This window comes from Bactrocera neohumeralis, chromosome 3 (assembly GCF_024586455.1).
Source record: "Bactrocera neohumeralis isolate Rockhampton chromosome 3, APGP_CSIRO_Bneo_wtdbg2-racon-allhic-juicebox.fasta_v2, whole genome shotgun sequence".
Lineage (NCBI taxonomy): Eukaryota > Metazoa > Arthropoda > Insecta > Diptera > Tephritidae > Bactrocera > Bactrocera neohumeralis.
In genome coordinates, this window is record NC_065920.1 from 68,184,784 (window position 1) to 68,206,623 (window position 21,840).

The window sequence follows — 21,840 nt, forward strand, 5'->3', positions numbered from 1 at the left end:
TTGTCTATTTCAAATATCTTTTCACATATTGCAAGATATTAAACACAAAAGACAGCAGAAGATTTGCTCTTTCTTGGTAGCTGCCTCAGAAAAATAATATCCAAATTAATTTACTTTCGAAATGGGCCAAGTTCGGAGACTTTTAAAAAAACTGGATGTTTATTTCCGACTTCGACTATTTCCAATATCTTCACATAGTCCACGATATTAATCTCAGAAGACAGCCGACGATTCACATATTAGTATTAGGTGAAATATAATTATTTTATGACCACTTTGTTGGTAGTTGTCTCAGTATAGTAATATCTACCATGTATTACTTTCGAAGTGGGTGAAGTTCGGAGAGTCTTAGAAGATCTGGTTGTTTGTTTCTGACTTCGAATATTTTCAATATCTTTCCACAAAGTCCAAGATATTAATCTCAGAAGATAGTTGAGGATTTCCATAATATTATGTGAGATAGGCCTACCCTTGTCAATTCATGGTAGCTTCCTCAGATTCCTTGATTTCGGCAGGCAAGATAATGGCGTCCATATTTTTGAATGCGCGTAGAATTTCTATTGACTATTTTGAAAAAAGTAAGAACATCACCAGCGACTATTACAAAGCACTATTGAATCTTTTGAAGGACGAAATCTCCGAAAAACGGCCGCATTTGAAGAAAAAGAAGGTGCTGCTTCACCAAGACAATGCACCGCGCCACAAGTCAGTAAAAACAATGGCAAAAATCCATGAATTGGCCTTCGAATTGCTTGCGTATCCACCATTTCTTCATACCTGGCCCCCGCGACTATTTCCTGTTCTCAGGCCTCAAAAGAATGTTCACTGTGAAGAAATTTTCGCAGAATGAAGAGGTGAATGGCGAAACTAAGGCCTATTTTGAAGCAAAAGACAACTCGTACTACAAAAATGGTGTCAAAAAGTTGGAGGATCGCTATAAGCAGTGTAACTTCCATGAAAGGAACTATGTTGAATAAGAAAAATGAATTTCGCCAAAGAAATGGACAGGGACTTTTCAATTGTTAAATATAGATAAAGGGAAAGTCATGGCTAAATGAATCTTCGACATTTTTTTCATGGTGTTGCAAACTTTGTATCAACCAAATTTTAGTTAGTTTATAAGCGATCATATAACACTGTGGGCTGCACTGATTTGAAAGTAAATCAGATTTATCATTTTTGTTTTTAGTTTCTGGAGCTTTTCGGAGTTTGGAAATGTATACTACATTGAGTGCATTCTTGATAAACTATAATAATTTTTCTAAAATTTTCTGAAGCATATTTTTGTCGTATAAATTCTAATATTTTTTCCATAGACGATAATTTGGTAAGAATTATGTTTGTTCTCTTCTTCTACTATTCTCTTAACTAAACTTTTCAATGGTTTAACTTTGACTTTACTGTCTAAAAATAATAACATCTCTAGTTATAACCTCAAAAAGCAGAACTCGAATTTCAATAATAAATAGTTAAAAAAAAATTGCAAAAAAATCTAGCTCAGCTGTTTTTATTGCGCATTTCCGGTGAAACTCTTCTAGTTACAGCAGAGTCGACTTGATTAGTATTCATAATTAATAATTGCACAGTATTACGTCATCTTCGTCACGAACGCAGCGCGAGGCCCACAATTCAGCGCATTGCATTCTCGTTACCCAATGCTCTAGCAGCTAGAATCTAGCTTGAAAAGAATCATAGTGAAGCACCTAAAGTATGTCTCCAACTAAACGCAACAGTTGGTAATGCATTCATTACTTAATTGCTAATAAAATAACCGTAAAGCTGCTGACTTCGTGGAAATCGATTAGATCATTTAAGAACCAATAAAAAGAGCATCATATGTATTGTTTGGTTTTCTAATGGCATACTTACTTTATGGAGACTGGTTATGAATTTATAAATAGAGACAAGGTATAAAGTATAGAACAAAATTTCTTTGATATAGAGATTATATTCAAGAGCAAGATATGAAGAATCACGAGCAATTAAAAAGGTGTGATTATGATAATTCTCTGACATAATAACATGTCTCATATTTTTTCCGTATGTATTATCGAAATCTATATTCAAGACTATAGGAACATGATCGGAATACTAACTGGTTACTGTCTGGTGGGGACACACGCCCGTAGAATGGCATTGACAAATCGAGAAGATTTCAGGAAATGTCTAGAGCAAGTCACCAGAAAAACAATGGAGCATCTCTTGTACACTTATCCCGCATTGGCAAGACTATACATTGGAGGAGGTGTCGATAGGCCACAGAGTCTGTTAAAATTAGTGTCAAGCGCAGGCTTCCTAAAGGATGACTACTCCTTATGAACCAAGTAACTGAACTTCATCTGGCATTGCAAAGGATCAAAACTGGTCTAAGCGTGGTTCATTGACCTACCAGATTAACCCAACCTAACCTATATCCTTTCCCTTATACAATCAACACTACAATTAATACTGTAATGGAATCTAAAGGTTTCTATCAGTTCATGTTCTGCCATAACAAGAAATTTCCACAGGCACAACCCTTGATTTATTAGGATCCTCAACGTTCTATTAGAACAGGATGCTTTTATCGTTTAAATGTTATATGTTATTTTCATTGTTATACTAACTGCACAAATTTGATCTGAACTCTTAGCCAATACAAGCATGTGAATGCTTAATTAAATTTTTAGGCTTGTTATACCTATACCTGTATGCTTCGGCTGGGATGGCCTTTAGAACTTTCAGTGCATTTTGGTTTCTTCGGTTTCGGCTCATTTTTGGAGCGCCATTCCCTAAATTGTTGAAAATTTTCGACGTTATATTCAGACGTGGATTTGAGCCGTCACTAATAAAGGTGCGTGTGATGAATGTAGTCGGATACTCAGCTTTATTGTCAAGCATCTCTTTTGCGACCTCTACTCGCCTTCGTTTTTGCCAAAGGTTCAGATTTTTGGTACGGATCTATCACAGATACACTTCGTATCCAAAATATTAACCAAAATGATTGATTCGATCCATTAGAGATGTTGAGATCCTCTGCTATCCCTCTGTTGCCAAGCCGACGATTTTCAAGCAACGCGTCATTAAGTTTTACTAAGTCATCGCCATTTAATGGAGGTAGAGGGCGACTAGTAAGAGACGATGCTCTTCGATGACCTCACAATCTTTAGTAAATGTTTTGTGCCACTCAAAGACTCGTGTTCGTGAAAATGTATACTCTGAAAAACATTTTTCCAACATTATCAACTATTCCGTAGCCGTGATTCATTATCTTTTTCCCATGGTTAAACAAACAAACTTTTCTCGTCGTAAACAAACAACTGTCAAACCTCCACTCATTGACATATGGAGATCAAATTTCACATCAACATAAAAAACTTGTAAATTTAGGAAAAATTGTGTACCTATTCGGATCTAAGACCAGTCCGGATCAAATTTGATCATATGGTATATTAGTCGCAACAATAGCAGTGATGAGTTCTAAATGGACCAGTCCGGATTAAAATGGATCATATGGTATATTCGCAACAATAGCAGTGTTGAGTTCTAAATTGACCAGTCTGGATCAAATTTGATCCTATGGTATATTAGTCGCAACAATAGCAGTGTTGAGTTCTAAATTGACCAGTCTGGATCAAATTTGATCATATGGTATATTAGTCGCAACAATAGCAGTGTTGAGTTCTAAATGGACCAGTCCGGATCAAATTTGATCATATGGTATATTAGTCGCAACAATAGCAGTGTTAAGTTCTAGTTAGAAACCGTCGATAAAGTAAGGCCTGTGGAAGTTTTCTTAGAATACAAGCAAAGAAAAAAGCAATTTCATTCAAAAAGTCAAAAATATCAGCACTGTATGTTGGAAGATAGATCGAACTAATGAAGACTCGCTCATAACGGGTAATCTAAGTAGAGGTATTTTTTTCAATCGCCCTTTTTTCAGATCACGCTTCAGTCGTGTCAAGCTTCCTATTATTTGTAAGAGATAATCTTCAAAAAATATATGCCAAAGAATGCTCTGTCGAATGATAAATCTCGAACCTCGAAATCAAACATATATTTGAAGGGCAAGAGAAATTTGCCCCAGCTTAGACAGTAGTGTGCTATCAAGCAGGTTTTACTTACTACAAATTTTACTCGGTAGTAAATATTTTTTGTTCGATCGAGAGTTCCTCTCTGAAATAGCAAAGATTTTTGAATATCTTTGATCTTAATATTACTTCAAAGAGTCAGAAGTAATGGGTCGATATTTGTCAAAACTGGCTTTCTTTCAAAAGGTTACCTAAAATATTTCCTCTTTTTTCGATTTTATGCCAAATGTTCCCTATACTAAGGTCCAAACAAAAAAAAATAAAAATTAAAATTAAATCTTGAAAATTTCTCAAAGTTGAATTTCGAAATTCCCAACAGCGATTTTCATTTCAATTGTCCGTAAACGCTGAAGTTCACGCTGGTCATTAAGTGGCAAGAAAGCCGTGATCTTGGCACTTGAAAGTCAGCGTGCATGTGTTTTTATCAAAACAACAACAATAAACATTGTTATGAAGTAGCGCTGCTGCAATAATAAACAATCTGGATGAAAATCTTGAGTGCAAACGAGTTGAGTTCGGGAACAAGGTGCGTGGGCGTGTGGCATATGCCGCTCTTATATGTACACACACACACATAAGTATGCACCTATATATATGAATGTCTGTGTCGGTTAACAGACAAGTGTGGCAAGCTTCCTGCAGTGGTCGGCACTTGAGCTCCCCACCAGCAACCACACCCACGCCCACTCTCGGCGAACAATGCATCAGCTCAGTCAGCTGCAAATAGAATTAATGGCAGACTTATGGAAATGCATTCCATCTGTTTAAGTGTGTGTGTGTGTGTTTATGGCTGTGTGGCAGCATATCTATATGGCAGCGCTGTAAAAAAGGCATCAACGGAAGTCCATGGTAAAAAGCTACTAAACAAACATTTGTGAACAAAGAAATTTTCAGTTTGTGTTTTTTGTTGTTTTTCTTTTTTCTGCAATAATAAATGCTAACCAAATAAATTAGCAAAGTAATTAAAGTTGAAATGTTGCAGATGTGAATAAACTTTGATTCGTTGCTGTTGGTACAAATTGTAACATGCATTTATAGCACGAACATACCCAGTAGGAAATGGTAAGGACTTTGGAATTGATTGGTATAAGTACTGTGAAATAAAAAATATAAAACAGAAAAACCGTTAAGCTCGACTGCACTGAAGCAATAATACCTTTCACATGCGCATTTCTTATAGCATGAAAGGGTATAAAGAGTATTTTATCTTGATTTTGATCGATTACTTTGTATGGCAGCTATATAAGTCCGATCTAAAAATATCCGACACTGTAGTGCTGGTAGGCAACAATCTATGACGAGTTTCGTGAAGATATTCGTCAAATGAAAACTTTTCTGCAAGCGCTTGTTTCCGATTGTTCAGTTTGTATGGCGATAATGTATGACAAACTTTGAAGATATCGACCTTCTTCTTCTTGAGAAAACGCTGCATTGGTATAAAGACTAACTGAAGACAGATGCCGTGGTTTCAGAAAACTGATCATTTATTATATATCTTATTTATGGCTTTATTCTTCACTTTGGCGGTGCGTATTTTGAACAATCGACCATAAGGAATATGAAGAGGTTAACAGTTAGGAATTCCTCAAACTTTCTGAGGATTTTAATATAATAAACAGCTGATTCAACTGACATCCTGTAAAATTTTCAATTAGATCTCCTACAACCATTGAAATATGGACTTTGCTGACGGCGAAGAGCTCACTAGATCTCTTATGCTTTACCCTGGGTCAGAAGAAACTTGCGATTGCAAAGTTGTTAGTACTTGACTCACCCCTGCTATGCTGGTCTGAGATCCAACCATGCAGTAGTTACCGTAAGAAGTCAACGGACCTCATTTCCGTTATCATAATGCAATTAGTGGGACTGAAGTACCTTACTTAGAAAGCTCACAAGCTTTGCAGCTTTCTGTTAGGAACCCAAATCAGTTTAAACATATTGTAAGTCGATGTCAGAGTTGAGAATTCTGAAACATATATGTATGTGTCAACTCTCCTTAGCTGGCTTTTATACCGCCTCCAAAAGTCGTTATAACTAGAGGTCGTCATCTGAAAGCCTGATTAAACCAAGACCAAAACAAGTCTTACTTAAGAAGCTGCGCAGGGAGTTTCAACCTTTATGGCGACCACTGAGGCAGTGGTCGAAATGAACTGACGCAATGTGTGAAGAAAACTATCTGAAATCTTTTATTGGCATTTATAACGTTAATCCACTATTTTGAATCCATCGAAGGAGGATGCATGTTATAACGTCCAACTTCTAAAGTATTTTTATTTGAAGATATGGCAATTTGGAAAATTCTAAAGAAGGTCGAGCATTTGAAGTTATATGGTCTTGGATCATGATAATTAACACATCCGTCAATTCTGTATCTGAGCGCGCAAGATGATGCAGAGGCATGGACGATGACAACATCTGAGTCGACGTTACGAGTTTTTGAGAGAAAGGTTCTGCGGAAGATTTAAGGTTCTTTGGGCATTTTCCGTTGGAAAATCAGGTGGAGAAGGACCTAGCTACACTTGGAATCTTCAATTGGTGCCAAACATCGAAAAAGAAGAACGACTGGCGCGCTGTTTTAAACTCGGCTATAACCACGGTGTATACGCCAATAAAGAAGAAGAAAAGTTATATTTTTTTCAAGATGTTCTAACGGTAAACTACAAGTATGTAAGAGTTCTCGCCAGAAAGACGATGAAAGATTTTCACCTTTATTTTGTTAGAAATAACGGATAGTGAAAGAATTTGAGCTAGTCTGGGGCTGTAAAACTGATCTTATTGCTCTCGCTCGCAAGATGGAAGGTAAGAAGTGTCGCACGGAAGTCTTTCCCTACAAGGTTGACTAAAAACTATCGTTTGCTTGAAATAATAAGAAATAAAGTCAACTAGCACTTCTCAGGGCTAATGAACTGCAAGCTACGTGAGCATTATCCAGCTGTCAAAAGGCGTGACAGCGACAGAAGGGCGCCAGGAATTGGAGAAAGTAACAGGAAATGTGATTTGTGTCGCAAATCGAAAAAAGAAAAAGAAAACAACAACAAATGCCTGATTTGTGTTTGCAAGTACTTTGGCAGTTGCGAGGGAACTTTTGCAACTACGAGTGCATAAGGATGTTTGTATAACTGTTTGTGTGTGTGTTCGTGTGGCTGAGAATGTGGCCTGTCGCGTAGTCTATATCTGTATTTAATCGCTTTGGCTGGTAATTACCCGCGCACGATGCAATTTACTAAGTCAAAACATTTTCCACTACAATGCGATTGCCAACAATGTAATGCAACTATTTGCTGCATTGTTGTTGTTGCTGCTTGCAGTGTTTGTTGCAATTTTCCGCAAGCACAACACAACCGTAAACGGCAAGACGCCAACAGCTGCTGAAGATGAAGCCAAAAACGGTGACGGTGACGGCAAAAAGCCGCTTAACAAAATGAGGCTAAGAAAACTGGAATCTGTGATTGCTTGTGTGTGTGTGCAACGCTGTGTGTGCGCTTGCGCTCGCTTGTTGCGGTGCTCCAATTCTCTACACATTTTCTTTGAAGCTGCGGCATTTGAAGCGCATTGATTGCATTTGTTGGTTATGGTGTTTAGTTGTTGTTGTTGTTGCTGTTGTTTTTTGTGCTATTGTAAACCTGTTGCCGTTGTCAGCGGTGATATAATAATTTTAGCCAGCAGACACACACACATACAAATATATGTATATTTAACTTTTTATATTATATTCTTAATATATTGTGTATTATTAGGGTGAGCCAAAAAAAAAAATTATTATCAAATTTTGGGGTTAAAAAAAAGAGAGCAAAAAAAAGCATCGATTGTCTTATACTGCTGTGAAGGAGCCATTGGCAAAAAGTGGGGTCTCTCACCAAAGATGCTTCTCTGGCTCTATGACACCGTAGTCAAGACCATTACATTCTATGGCGTCTTTATGTGGTGCAGGGCTCTAGAAAAGAACACACTTGTAAAAAACTCGAGAGAGTTCAACGGTTAGTGCTCATCAGCATGTTCGGTGCACTAAAGTTCACTCCAACCAAGGCACTTAACCCTACGTATAAATCCTCGGAAGGTGTATGGCTGCGTAAGTTGCTATCGGACTCAGAGAATCTGAGTTCTTAAATGAACACGTAACTGAACACTCTGATATCTTCACACACTTTGACTTAATACCAGAACACTTGTATCATGGACTCGCCAAACTGAAGCTTCTTCTCTGTCCATATACCGATGAGGAAGTTGTGGGTAGCAAGAAGTCGTTGAACGAGAGGGGCAGCAAGCTTCTTTATAAATGGGTCCAAGTTTGGAGGGAATGTTGGTGGAGAGGTTTACTGTCAGAAGATCTCTATCAACTCCAGCTTCAGACTTCCTCACTATTGCAGTGTCTTCCAAATCGAGGTTGCAGCCATTAAGGTAGCAGTAGATCTGCTGCTCCGGAGTACAGCCTCCTTCAGAGAAGTGATCATTCACTCAGACAGCAGAGCGGCGAATACTAGTCTTGAACTCATTTACAGTGCGTTCAGGGTTGGTTGAGGAGTGCCTAAGATCGCTATCAATAGCATCGAGTGTCTTTGTAATAATTTGGAATCCCAGGAAATTGCAAAGCTGTTGCGCTAGCAAGGAAAGGCAGCCTAAAACCGCTATCGTTAGAATGAAAGCGGGTCGGTGTTTCCGTTTCCTCTTGTGCTCTGCTACTTGATATCTGGGCTTTGCGGAAGCTTGGCCAGCACTGGGATATCATCAGTACCTGTGCTGTCGCAAAAGTCTTTTGGCCCAAGATCGATCGTAAGATATCTAGTGATCTATTTGCTCTCTGTAAGACTAGCCTCTCCCTAGTTGTGGGTAACATAGTAAAAAAAATAGTTTTTTTTAAATACCACACCTGTTGAACCATTTATGAGAAGATTTTATAAATCGCGGATTCTTGTAGACCATAACATTTCCTAAAAACGCTACCTCAGGTGAATTTTTTTATTAAAAAGTTCTTATATTTTTTATCAGTATTTTCTATAGCTGCACTTTAATACTTAAAATCGTCATAGGTTGCTTAATGGCTCACCCTAATATATGTACATAAATATTAACTAAATATTTTTTTTTATTTTTTCTTCACATCTTCTTCTTCTTTTGCAGTTCTGACGCCAGCGTCCGAGCGAGTGAATGGCTGTAATGCGCCGGCGCAGCCAGACAAGTGAATGTCCCCGTTCTTATTACAAGAAGTAAATGCACGCAAAAGTGCAGTGAAGTGACAAACTAATATACATAAGTATATTTGCACATACACACAAACACATGTACAAATAAGAAATATAAAAAAATAAGCACTGAGTGATGCCTCATTTAAGCAAAAGCAGCTGTCTGAGTTTCTGGCGAAAGGTGCAAAGTTAGTTAGGATTCAATATAAAAGTGCATACATACATACACATACACATCTGTATACATATAGTGTTATTAGTAGTGCTCGTGCAATAATCATAAAGTGAGTTAGTGAGTGAATGGTGTGCAAAAAGCGGGTGACCTATAATTAGCGTGATAAAACTTATAGAGTCTATATGTAAACACACATATGTAAAAATAAAAATATACATATATAGTATATATATACATATCTTTACATGTGTTTTTGTGATTGCTTTTGTGAAGAGTGCTATTAAGTTGAATTGGAACGCGTGAAGGAAATTGTGCAATATTAATTAAGCCGCAGAAGGCGAGCATTTGCCGACAATTACATACAACCAAGACAAAGTTATTGGAAGGAAACGCAGAGAAAAATGTCATTAAAGGTAAGTTATAATTCCTTACGATCTAACCTAGCTTAATGCATATTTTAAATACTATAGTTCTACTCTCAAATACCAACTGATCAAATTTGAACCGGACTGACCAAAAAAATTGTCGTGGATTCTTTGTTTCGAAAATAGAAAAATGACACAGGGAGCAAAATCTGGCAAATACGGCGACTGAGCGATGACTATTGTTCGTGCTTGACCAAAAATCAGTCAAAATCAAGCTAGAATAGTGGCGAAAAATCCATGTATTTTCTGCCAACCAATCCGGTCGTTTACGACGAATTTCTTTACATAGACGCCTCAAAGCGGCTAAATAGTATTCCCTATTGACCCTTTGGCTTTTTGTAACAAATTCATTGTGAACCACACCACGGTAATCAAAGAAAACGACGTGGCGTTGCAATTTTGGACCGATTTTGATGTGTTTTTTCCGGTTTCGGTTAGTTTTTAGGCGCTATTCGCTAGATTGTTGAACACTTTCGACGCTATATTCATAAATCCAGCTACGTTATCAAGCATCTCTTATGACGACCTCTCCTCGACGTTATTTTTGCAAAAGATTCATATCTAGCGTTTACACGGTGCATACCTAATAGATTAACCAAAATGTTTTGACTCGATCCCTAAGAAATACTGAGATATTCTGATATCTCTCCGATGCCAAAACAATGATTTTCAAACACTGTTTCTTGACTTTTTTGATATTATTGCCATTAGCAGAGGTTGTGGACGATGATATAGTAGACTCCTAGACACACCAAAATACTTTTGCAACATGTTCACCTTTCCGTAGCCGTGACACAAAATTTCGAGCCATTCGTTGCACATGATTTCTGTTTTCGAATATGTTTTCAAAATTATTAAAAATGTTGCTAATAAAGAAATTATATCAGGGTCATAAAACATTCGGTTAGGTCGCCAAGAAAATATAAAACTTGTCTTAAGCAAGTAGTCCACCAGTTAATTTCCAGTAACGGTTATAAGATCGAAACAGTGGGAGATAGCAAAAGCTCTCGTAATCTCTTATGAATCGACATAACTAATTGTGATTGAGTTTTGTGTACAAAGCAAACCAGAGACAGATTTTTTTCTCGAAAAAAATATTTTCCAAAATTTTACCAGATTTGTTATAGTTAAGATTAGGAAGTTCTAGTTAAAGTTAAGAAAATAAGGTTTACCAAATTAACTGTGGAATTTATTGAGACAGTCGACGAAACCACTCAAAGATTAAGTGATGAACCGTAGTAAAAATGAACTAAGCCTAAAGCTCCTTGCGGAAGTTATCGGTGAAAACAACCGGTGATTTCACTATTAATGCAAGGAGTATATAGAATCCATTCAATGTCGAATTTATCGGTTTAGAATTCATGAATTTTTCACCAGCTCTATCACATTTCAAACAGAACATGTCATAAATCTGACATATGTTAACTTTCTGAAGCTCTGGTCATCAAATTTGCTTTTATGTGGGTCTTCCAGCTACCTAAATAGAAATATGTGCTCTGGGAAAGGCGTCATGAGTAGACAGAGGTCATAGAAAGATCGCTGAAGAACTCAAAGACCATCTCGGTTGAAGCTTAGAGGAAATGGATAAAACATTCGATTCAAAAGGAGTAGTTTGGGTTTTAACAGTCGGTCATCTTGGTTATTTATGATCTTATGCCTTAAGTTACTTAAAGAAGACAGATTCTTATATGATCGGGCAGTGGTCCGATCGAAGTAATCTATTCTAAATTTCATGAAAATAATTTGTCAAATAAAAAGTTTTCCATACAAGCGCTTGAGTTAAATCGATCAGTTTGTATCGAAGCTGCAACGACTCGCCTGCCTCTGCGTGTCGGGTGCCATGCCTACATGTCCGATGGCGGTACTTGAAGTCTTGCTGGAACTCACACCGCTTCACCTCATAATCGGTCATGTTCCAAATGGCAGCAGAAAGGTTTGGCAAAGGGAAATTAATCTCTTCCCAACGCATGAAAGACCTAAGTGGCGAAATACCACTGGCTCTTCTCCCTAGGGATAGCGTTTAAAGTTACCTTCAGCAGTAAGGCCTAATGGAACGATACCGCTCTCAAGCTACTGCTTAGGGATAGTACAATCAGGAGTCGCAGGACCATGCACAAAACTATCCATATCTATCCGAGCATAATCCAAGCAGAGATCTTTGCTATAAGTCGCTGTGTAGAGTTCCTCTTCCAATATTACTACCGCAAAGAACGTATAGCTTTATTAAGCAATAGTCAGCGGTACTCAAAGCGATTTTTGGATACGAGGTCAAGTCGCTATTGGTGCAGGATTGTATAGTTAGAACAACTTAATAGTCTATCAGATCGTAACCACGTGCACCTTATTTGGGTGTCAGGTCACAAAAGTATAGCCGGAAATGTACTGGCTGATGAGCTTGCTCGCTCCGCAGAATCCACCAACGTGATTGGACATTGCGGTTGGTCCGCACACCATAAAGGAGCTAATCCGCAATGATGAAGCAGTGGGTAGGGAGAAGCATTGGCAACAACTCCTAGGCATGCGCCATGCCAAGTTGCTAATGGGTGGTTACAACCTTAAAAGGTTTAAATATGTAATCAACCTCACAAAACTCAGGCTACTTGTCGCAATTTATACTAGCAATTGTAAGCTCAAGAAGAAGCACTTAGTTAACATGGGTCTAGCTTCTTATGCGAATTGTCGGTTCTGTGACTTGGAGTCTGAAACTCCAGAACACCTGCTAATTGACTGCACAGCAGTCTGTAGGCGTAGTATAAAGTCCCTTGGATCCATGTTTCCAAATAGGGATCAATTCGCATTAATAGTACCTAGCAGTATATCGGAATTCATCAATTTGCTGGGGATAGATGAGACATTGTGACTTAGAAGGCGCAATAGACCCCAGATCACGGTGCAGTCCTCATTTAATGTAATCTAATGACAGCTATATTCTATAGTGATCCGATATCGACGGTTTTTATCGATGTATGTTGTTTACATTTAATGTTGATTAAGAAAGAGGAATCTACTCATTGTAGATCTAATATTATATCGCGAGTAAATATGAGGAAAATATAATAAAATATTTATCAGATATTTAGATCGCATATCGCGATCAGTTGTATGACAGACTATGTTTGAAGTCATGTGATATATAGTATGTATATACAGAAAACTATATACTTAATTGTACATAGTTATGAATGGCTGTCTGTACGTATGAAAGTGTACCTCTGCAAGTGAATAACCTGCAACTGCAGAGGCAACTGGGCGACGGTTAACAGGTAATACTACGCCACTTTACGAGCACGAGCACGAGTCAGTCATATCGCGATCGAAATGTTCTGCTGCATTTGATAATGATTTCAGAGAACAACAATTTATTTTGATTTCACATTTGAGGTGTGTTGTGGTATATTGTTGGGTGAGGTCATTGAAAATGGTAAGAGGCATGAAGGCATATAGAATGTACATAGTTACCGTTTTGGGTTATTTTTGTTGCAATGGAAGGTGTGCATGATTATGTACTTTTGATAGCGCGTGATAAAAATAATTGATTTATTGGTCGCTTGCTGTTCATTTTGTAACCAAATTTGGAAATAAAACAAAGAGCGCTTATCAGCGACCTTCCTCGTTTGTGATAAATATTTTAGGTGCCTCTTACGTAATCAGCGAGCTATAAATGAATTATTTTATGGAACACTCACATATATTCAGCAAATTTCGTCCGGTCTTTTTACTTGTAGCGTCTTATCGCTCCACTTTTTCGCCGTTTTTGTGTCTTTCCTCTTATTTGAATACTTGCATTTTATATTTTTTGTTGCTCAATTTGTTCACATGTGCATTCAGTGCACAGCCGCGTTGGCAATTAAGCGTCAACTGCTTGACTTTGAACCTGTAATCATTGGAATAAAATTATTTTGTTTTGCATTTAAATTTGCTTTTAATTTATTTGAACGTAAAATTTGCATGTAACGAGTTCAGTGCAATTCGCTATAGAATGTAAAGTACATTTTTCTCGCAAATATTTTCAGGTTTTATTGACGACAAAAAAGAGTTGTTGTGACAGTTAAAAAGATATTGAAAGTTTGTATGTAACCGTTAAATTTTTTTAGTATTTTTTTTTAAATTTTGAGAGTTCAAAAAAGTAAGCTTGCAAATATTTGGGAATGTAAAATTAAAAAAAAAAATTTTGTGACTACCCGGCTCTTTTAAAACACGAAAAATGTTAAATTATTGCCACCTGTGTGAAATTTTTAGTCGAAAAATTTGTATAATATAAAAAAATGTTTCATAAAATTTCTAAGCCATGGAGGATGTTCAAGAAGGTTTATAGTGCAAAATATTTCCGATGAGTGTTGCCACTTGTTTACAATTTAATTTAATAATAAATATTAATAGAGTTAGAAATTAAAAGAACAAAGTTGTCAACTGTAGAGAATATGATGAGCCTTGCCACTTGTTTGTAAAAAATTGCCGATGAGTGTTGCCACTTTCAATAATAGAGCTAAAAATTGAATGAAAACAGTTGTCAATATTGTTGGTGAATATGACTGATGAGCGTTGCCAACTGTTTCAAATTTTAATTCAATAAAAAAATAAATTATAATAGGACTAAAACTAACGCTTAGAAATGAGGAGTTACCAAGGGGTTAAAATAGTTTTGTTGAGGTTTGCCAGCTGTTTACAATTAATCTATTAATCTATAAAAAGCTTACGAATTATAAAAGAATGTTTGTCATAATAGAGCGGAAAGTCTTCACGTTCGAAAAAGAAAATGGTTGCCAACTGTAGTAAATATTTGCGCTGAGGGTTGCCACTTCTTTACAATTTTATTTGAATAAAAAAATTAACGAATTATGAAAATATGCATTATAGTAGAGCTGCATAGTATCTGTTGGAAATGAAAAAATGATGGGGTTGCCACTTCTTTGCAATTTTATTTGAATAAAGGATTAATGAATTATGAAAATTTGTGAGTTATAATAGCCTTAAAAATGGCTACTGTTAGAAATGAAAAGAATTGCGAACTGTCGAAAATATTTTCGATGAGGGTTGCCACCTTTTTGCAAAATTCATATTTTATAACAATTGAGCGAATTATGCAATGCTATTATAATATGAGAAATACTAACGTTAGAAAAAGTAAAAAAGAAAAAGAAAATAAAATATTTTTCCGATAAGGGTTGCCACCGGCTTACAATATTCATGGTGAATTCAAAACGAACGAATTATTGAAACACATTTGCTATGATAAGAAAAAAAATGCAAGAAAGAGGATTGTCAGCTGTATATAATATTTCAGATGAGGGTTGCCAACTGCATTTAAATTAAACAATTTTTAATATAAAACAGTTTATACAATATAGAAATCATTACACAGGGAATTAAGAGATTTCTACCAAAAGGGAGGAGAAGTGGCCAAGATTTTAAAAAATGTTTACTGCGAAAAATTTATAAATAAATAAAATGGTATCAAATGAAAGTTCTTTGAAAAATCGTATTGTTTGTACAAAATTTTCATGAAATTCTGATAATTTGTTTAAAGCATTTTCTCACCGAAACAAAAAAATAAACAATGGTGCGATGGTCCTAATATGAAACCTCAAAAATTCCGTACGAGAAGATATTGCCCTCACAAAGCCGTACAGTCAAAAAAAAAAAAAAACAAAAATTGACAAAATGACGGCGTTTAAATAAAACAGTGGAGTATTACTCAAAATTTTCGTCGTTTTTGGTCTACCAAAACTAGACTTTTGATCAGTTAAAAAAATTGGTTGGTAATTGTATGGTATATTAAAAACGAGCATAAACAACTTTTTACTGATCGGATGATTTTTCCCTGAGTATTCACTTAAGCTACACTTTAGAAGGCTAAAACTCAAAAACTATTAGAGATATCGATATACTATTTCCGTTTATCATTTTTAAAGCTATAATCTATCAAAAGTTGAAAAAATCGATTTTTTTTTAATATCATACCAGATGTGCCTCTTAACTCCCTTCTACCATTTTTTATGCTGGCAACCTAACATAGCGGTACATATACTGAAGTAATATATTTTTTAAGAGCTTGGATAACTTTTTTAAAAAAAAACGCATAAAATTTGCAAAATCTCATCGGTTCTTTATTTGAAACGTTAGATTGGTTCATGACATTATTTTTGAAGATAATTTCAAAATGTTGAACGGCTGCGTCTTAGGTGGTCCTTGAAAAAGTGAAATTATTTGGGCAACTTTTTAAGCATTTTTTCGGCCGGAATACCCGAATTTCTTCGGAAATGTTGTCTTCCAAAGCTGGAATAGTTGCTGGCATATTTCTGTAGACTTTAGACTTGACGTAGCCCCAAGTAAAAAATAGTTAAAGGCGTTAAATTAATGATCTTGGTGGCCAACTTACGGGTCCATTTCTTGAGATGAATTGTTCTCCGAAGTTTTCCCTCAAAATGGCCATAGAATCGCGAGCTGTGTGGCATGTAGCGCCATCTTGTTGAAACCACATGTCAAGTTCAGTTCTTCCATTTTTGGCAACAAAAAGTTTGTTAGCATCGAACGATAGCGATCGCCATTCACCGTAACGTTGCGTCCAACAGCATCTTTGAAAAAATACGGTCCAATGATTCCACCAGCGTACAAACCACACCAAACAGTGCATTTTTCGGGATGCATGGGCAGTTCTTGAACGGCTTCTGATTGCTCTTCACCCCAAATGCGGCAATTTTGCTTATTTACGTAGCCATTCAACCAGAAATGAGCCTCATCGCTGAACAAAATTTGTCGATAAAAAAGCGGAGATTCTGCCAACTTTTCTAGGGCCCATTCACTGAAAATTCGACGTTGTGGCAGATCGTTCGGCTTCAGTTACAGCTCGTGCTCGTATTTTATACGGTTTTACACGAAGATCTTTGCGTAAAATCTTCCATGTGGTCGAATAACACAAACCCAATTGCTGCGAACGGCGACGAATCGACATTTCACGGTCTTCAGCCACACTCTCAGAAACAGACGCAATATTCTCTTCTGTACGCACTGTACGCATTCGTGTGGTTGGTTTAATGTCCAATAAAGTAAACTGAGTGCGAAACTTGGTCACAATCGCATTAATTGTTTGCTCACTTGGTCGATTATGTAGACCATAAATCGGACGTAAAGCGCGAAACACATTTCGAACCGAACACTGATTTTGGTAATAAAATTCAATGATTTGCAAGCGTTGCTCGTTAGTAAGTCTATTCATGATGAAATGTCAAAGCATACTGAGCATCTTTATCTTTGACACCATGTCTGAAATCCCACGTGATCTGTCAAATACTAATGCATGAAAATCCTAACCTCAAAAAAATCACCCGATATTATATTTTACTTGTAGTGGCTTTATGGCTCCCTCCCTGTCATTTTGCATTATTGTGACGTCAATTTGTACGTGCCTAGTATAATTATTTGTTAAATAAAAATGCTGAACTGTGGCTGAGAATTATCTGTCTATGAAAAAGTGAAATTATTTTGAAAAATTCCTGCTATTAACACTATTTTTATAGTTGCAGCGGGTTATACTGGAAGATAAGCGCTACACACGTCAAGTGATAAGTCAAGTAAACAGAGTTTGCTTGCATAATTTGCATGACTTATAGGGTGACCAGAAAAAGTGCTTAAGTAAAAAATAGTTAATTCCTGATATTTAATATTAATTCTTCAAAATATCTTAAGAAATTATATCTACTTGTGAATTTCAAAAATTGTTTTTTTATGCATCTTAAAAAAATTCACGAAAAATACAAATTAAATCAAAGAAACAATTTTAGTGAAATTATCAAAAAAATTAATTTTTATCTATAAGTCTTTCTAAAATTTCAGTAAATTATTCCGTAACAAACTTACAATTCTACACTGTCAGTTAACAACAACAATTCATCTATAATAAATCAGCGATTTTTTAAATCACTCAAAATTAGTTTAACTATCAATTAAGCAAAGAATCTGAAAGCACTTCAATTCCTCGCCGACAAATCAATTAAAGCATCATATCATCAATCATTTAATGATTACGGCTGCCGTACCGAGTTGGGGTATTATTAGTCGTAAGCTAATGAAAATGAAGTGATGGATCTTTTTCTCATATTACAACTTGCTACGTTACTCACGGGTAGCGAAGACTTAAAAGCATGCAGTAAAATTTGAGAAAAAATATTAAATGCTAATAATTAAGTTTGGGAAAAGTCATTTAAAGTATTTATTATAATTATCGCAAAAGTTGTAAAGAAAAAATAGTAAAAATCTGTAAATATTGGGTAGTCGAAAAAGTATTTTCGTATTTCTAATCAAACTTTAACTTATTTTTGTTTATAATTATAATGAACCTTAATGAACCAAATATGTACCATTTTGATAGACCACTTTTTGCCATTTTTCCGTTAGAGACATTATTACATCAGTGTAAAACTTTTCTGGTTTCTCGGCAAAAAGTGCGACCAGTAATTTTCACAGGCTTTCATGAAGCCAACTTTACTCCATTAAGGGAGTTCTGAATTGACCGAAACAAATGATAGTGCGATGGCGCAAGGTCAGTGCTATATGGTGGATGCATCAAAACTTTCCAGCCAAGCTCGCCCAGTTTTTGCAGGGTCATCAAAGATGTGTGTGGTCTAGCGTTGTCTAGATGGAAGACGAATCCCTTTATGTTTATCAGTTCTGGCCTTTTTTTTTTTGATTGCTTGCTTCAATCTCGTCAGTTGTTGACAGTAAAATGTTGAATCAATCGTTCGACTAGCCTGGAGCAGCTCATAGTGGATGTTTCCTTTCGATGCCTCAGTCCTGGCTTTGCGAACATTTGTTGAGATTCACCACGCTCAGACCATGATCTTTTTCGCACACTATTGTCGTATTTGATCCACTTTTCGTCTCCTGTTACCATTCGCTTCAGAAATGGTTCGATTTCATTTCCTTTCAGCAGAGAATTCATTCCATTAAATTTTTCACAGACAATTCATTTGGTGTTTGGGTACCAAATCGACCGCAAAGCTTTTCACTGCAATGTCGGTGGTATGTCGGGCAACCTTTCTAGTGCCGCCGTAGGAGTGGTTTCTACCGCTCCCGTTATACACAGAACAGCGAGTCGATGTACTCGTTCCATCGGTTTCCTGCATGAAATTTTGATATTTTGTTCAAAGCTGTTCACCACACCAGAGCACCATAAAGTAAGATTGGCTTGAATACCGCTGTGGAACACCAATGCATAAGGCCAGGTGATAGGCCCCAAGTGGATCCTATCATTTTCATAAAGGCGTATGGCGCACCACTAGCCTATTTCTCCTCCACATCCAGATTTTCCACATCAGCTTACTGTCCAAAATTAGTCCCCTGTACTTGGTATGCTCTTTAATTGCTAATTCAACTCTATTGAGCTTCGGGAGTTTCCATGGCGTGATTTTGTACCTCCTAGCAAAGAGTACCCTAACCCTCTTATCGGTATTTACCTCTAGGTTGGCCAACATCGCTCATCGGTGCATGACTCCTATAGCGTTCTACATCACATTACTAATTGTATCTAGAAATGTCTTCTTCATTAGTATAGCAATGCATAGCGTCTGCATAGGCTATTAGTTTGGTTGCTTTCCGTTCAAATTTTGCGCCTATCACCAAGGGTTTTGCTTTTCCACCTTTCAGAAACCACTTTGGTCCTATGCAGATTTATTTTGAAGAACCTTCTCTGTTTTGTTCGTGTTTCCTCAAGGGTCGGGTTGAGGTGCCGGCTCTGCTTACCTGCTACGTGGAGAATATGGCTTCTAGAATCTCTCTTAGATTTGTTTCCACCTCTCGCTTCACGCCACCTACGTCCCACGCTATCTTCCAAAACCGTTCATATATTAGATCCTCGGCCGACTTGTTTGTTTGGAAGATGTAGTTTTGGCTGCCATCTACCTTGCTTAAGTTAGTTACCTTTAGCACCCTCCAATCTTTCATCGGCACAACAGGATTTTGTCTCGTAAGGAGCCGCAGAGCATCCTCCGGTTTTACCTTGTGAGGTATTAGAAATTTCGCCTACGGTATGAACGGAATGCAACTGCGGTCCACTTCTTTCAGAACGGCTCTCACCCAGAGCCCTTGAAGCTACGCAACCGCTTCCTTTATCCATAGCAGTGAGGGGTCGTCCTTACATTTTAATATCTCGACCTCACTGAACTATCCCGCACCATCGAAAGTTGGCATAGGCGTGCTCGGTTCTCCCACTAGTCCTTCAAAGATCGCGTTAACCTGTTTCATCTCTACTGATTTTTATTTCTTCTTTGCGATCTCTGAAAGGGGGTTGCTTCGGTCGATGAGTGCCACGAATAGATGCCTCTTGGCTATCGCGCTGGACGTCCTTGACGTTGAGGGTTTCTCTTGATCGATGTTTGGCATTGCTGCGTCGTCTTTTTTCTTCGACCGTCTCGCTGGCATCGTAGTTTGACTTTCAACCGACCTTTTGCCTTAGCTGTAATTTCTTCCTCGATCTGGTTTGTGATTCTCGGATCCGAGGATGGGAATGGCGGCCTCGTTGTATAATATGCTCGGCCTTCTTCCATCTTTGCCGTAGTTCGACTTGCAGCTAAGCCTTGTAACTTTCCCTCTTCTTTTACGAGGTTAGCCCTAGGTTTTGTACCTAAGTCTTTCGCCGACTTAGCACTTTTGCACCTCCCAGAGAGCAGAGCTTCCTCTTCCATTGTGTTTACGCTTTCGGCGCTTTCGAGGTCTGAGTCTTCACAGACTGTAGCAATCAAAATTTTTGTATTATATAACAGGATTTGACTGGTTTTAGAAATTTAAAATATTTCGAAATATTTTTTTACAATTTTAAGTTTAAACACTTATTTTTGTTATTTTTTAATCGTAATTAAATGACTTTCAATACTTCTGAAATTGAATATTTGATTTGTAAATTTCTTTGTTTTTAATTTATAAAAAAATTTTACGTTTTGAGTTAAATATTTTATTTTCGTTTTTTCGATTTTTTTATTTCCCACTTATTTTCTATATACCTTTGAAATATTTTTGCGGAATCAAACATTTTCATTACAGTAATTTAAATTTTTATAATTTTGTTAGTCCAGTTAATGAGCTCACTTTTGTTTTCTCGCTGCACTTCCTCGCTAATATCAATTTTCATTCACATCTCATATGCTTCTCTTCTCGCTTTGGACCTCTCACACGCCGCTCGCAATTTCAGCTCATTTAATTTAGTATAATTTGAAATTATTTCGCCTCATTAACAAGAGTTTAAATTGAGCCATTAAAGCGGTGGAGTGCTCAAGACGCTTACGGGCGTTTAAAAGTCAAGCGAAGTCTTGTCGCACGCCGCAGTCTGAAATGTGTATGTACATAACTATGTGCATACTCGTATATCCACGAACAGTAGTTGTCCCACACCGTTCACCTCGACGCTTTGCGTTTTGCTTTTTGCCTTTCCTTTGAACCCATAAAATATTCGAAAATTGCACTTCCGGCGGCCGACAGCTTGGGGCTGTGACAAACTGACTGCACCGTCGTATTTATCATTCTTGTGGCTAATATGCTTTGTTTTGCTATTGTTTTTGTGCTGGTATTTTAGTGTTTTTTGTTGCTTGCTTCCGCTGTGGCTTGTGGCAAAGGTGTTTGTGTGGCGAGGAGAGGATTTGTTGGTAAATATAAGCTTTGACCACAAATGAGTCCAACTTACAGGTGGAGGGTGAAGAATAGCAAAGCAAAACAAATATGCAAATTGGAGACCGACACTTTGAGGTTCATGTATGCAAATGTAATGCAATTTTTACAAAAAATATAAATGATATGGAAAAACTAAGGTGTCGATGCTTTCGTCTGATATTCTTTCGGTCTTTAGTACTAATACTTACTACCTAAAATGTGTAAAAATCAGAAAATTTTTCAAAATTTAAAAAAGCATTCATTCCACAGCTTTGCTAACATAAGTACCATGCTAACGAACCCTCAAGTCTGCCATTCATTTGAGAATATCTTTATTCGACAGCAATTGGCAA

At 36.9% G+C, this 21,840-nt stretch overlaps 1 protein-coding gene across 2 annotated transcripts in view; it reads left to right on the forward strand.

The window, feature by feature from the left end:
• LOC126752452 (ankyrin repeat domain-containing protein 29) overlaps positions 1 to 21,840 on the forward strand; it is a 60,908-nt gene that overhangs the window by 23,904 nt on the left and 15,164 nt on the right. For both annotated transcript variants that reach the window (XM_050463255.1, XM_050463254.1), the window contains one exon: positions 9,189 to 9,838. In XM_050463255.1, the coding sequence (XP_050319212.1) occupies positions 9,827 to 9,838 (12 nt within the window). In that variant the 5' untranslated portion in view covers positions 9,189 to 9,826. The remainder of the gene's footprint in view (positions 1 to 9,188; positions 9,839 to 21,840) is intronic.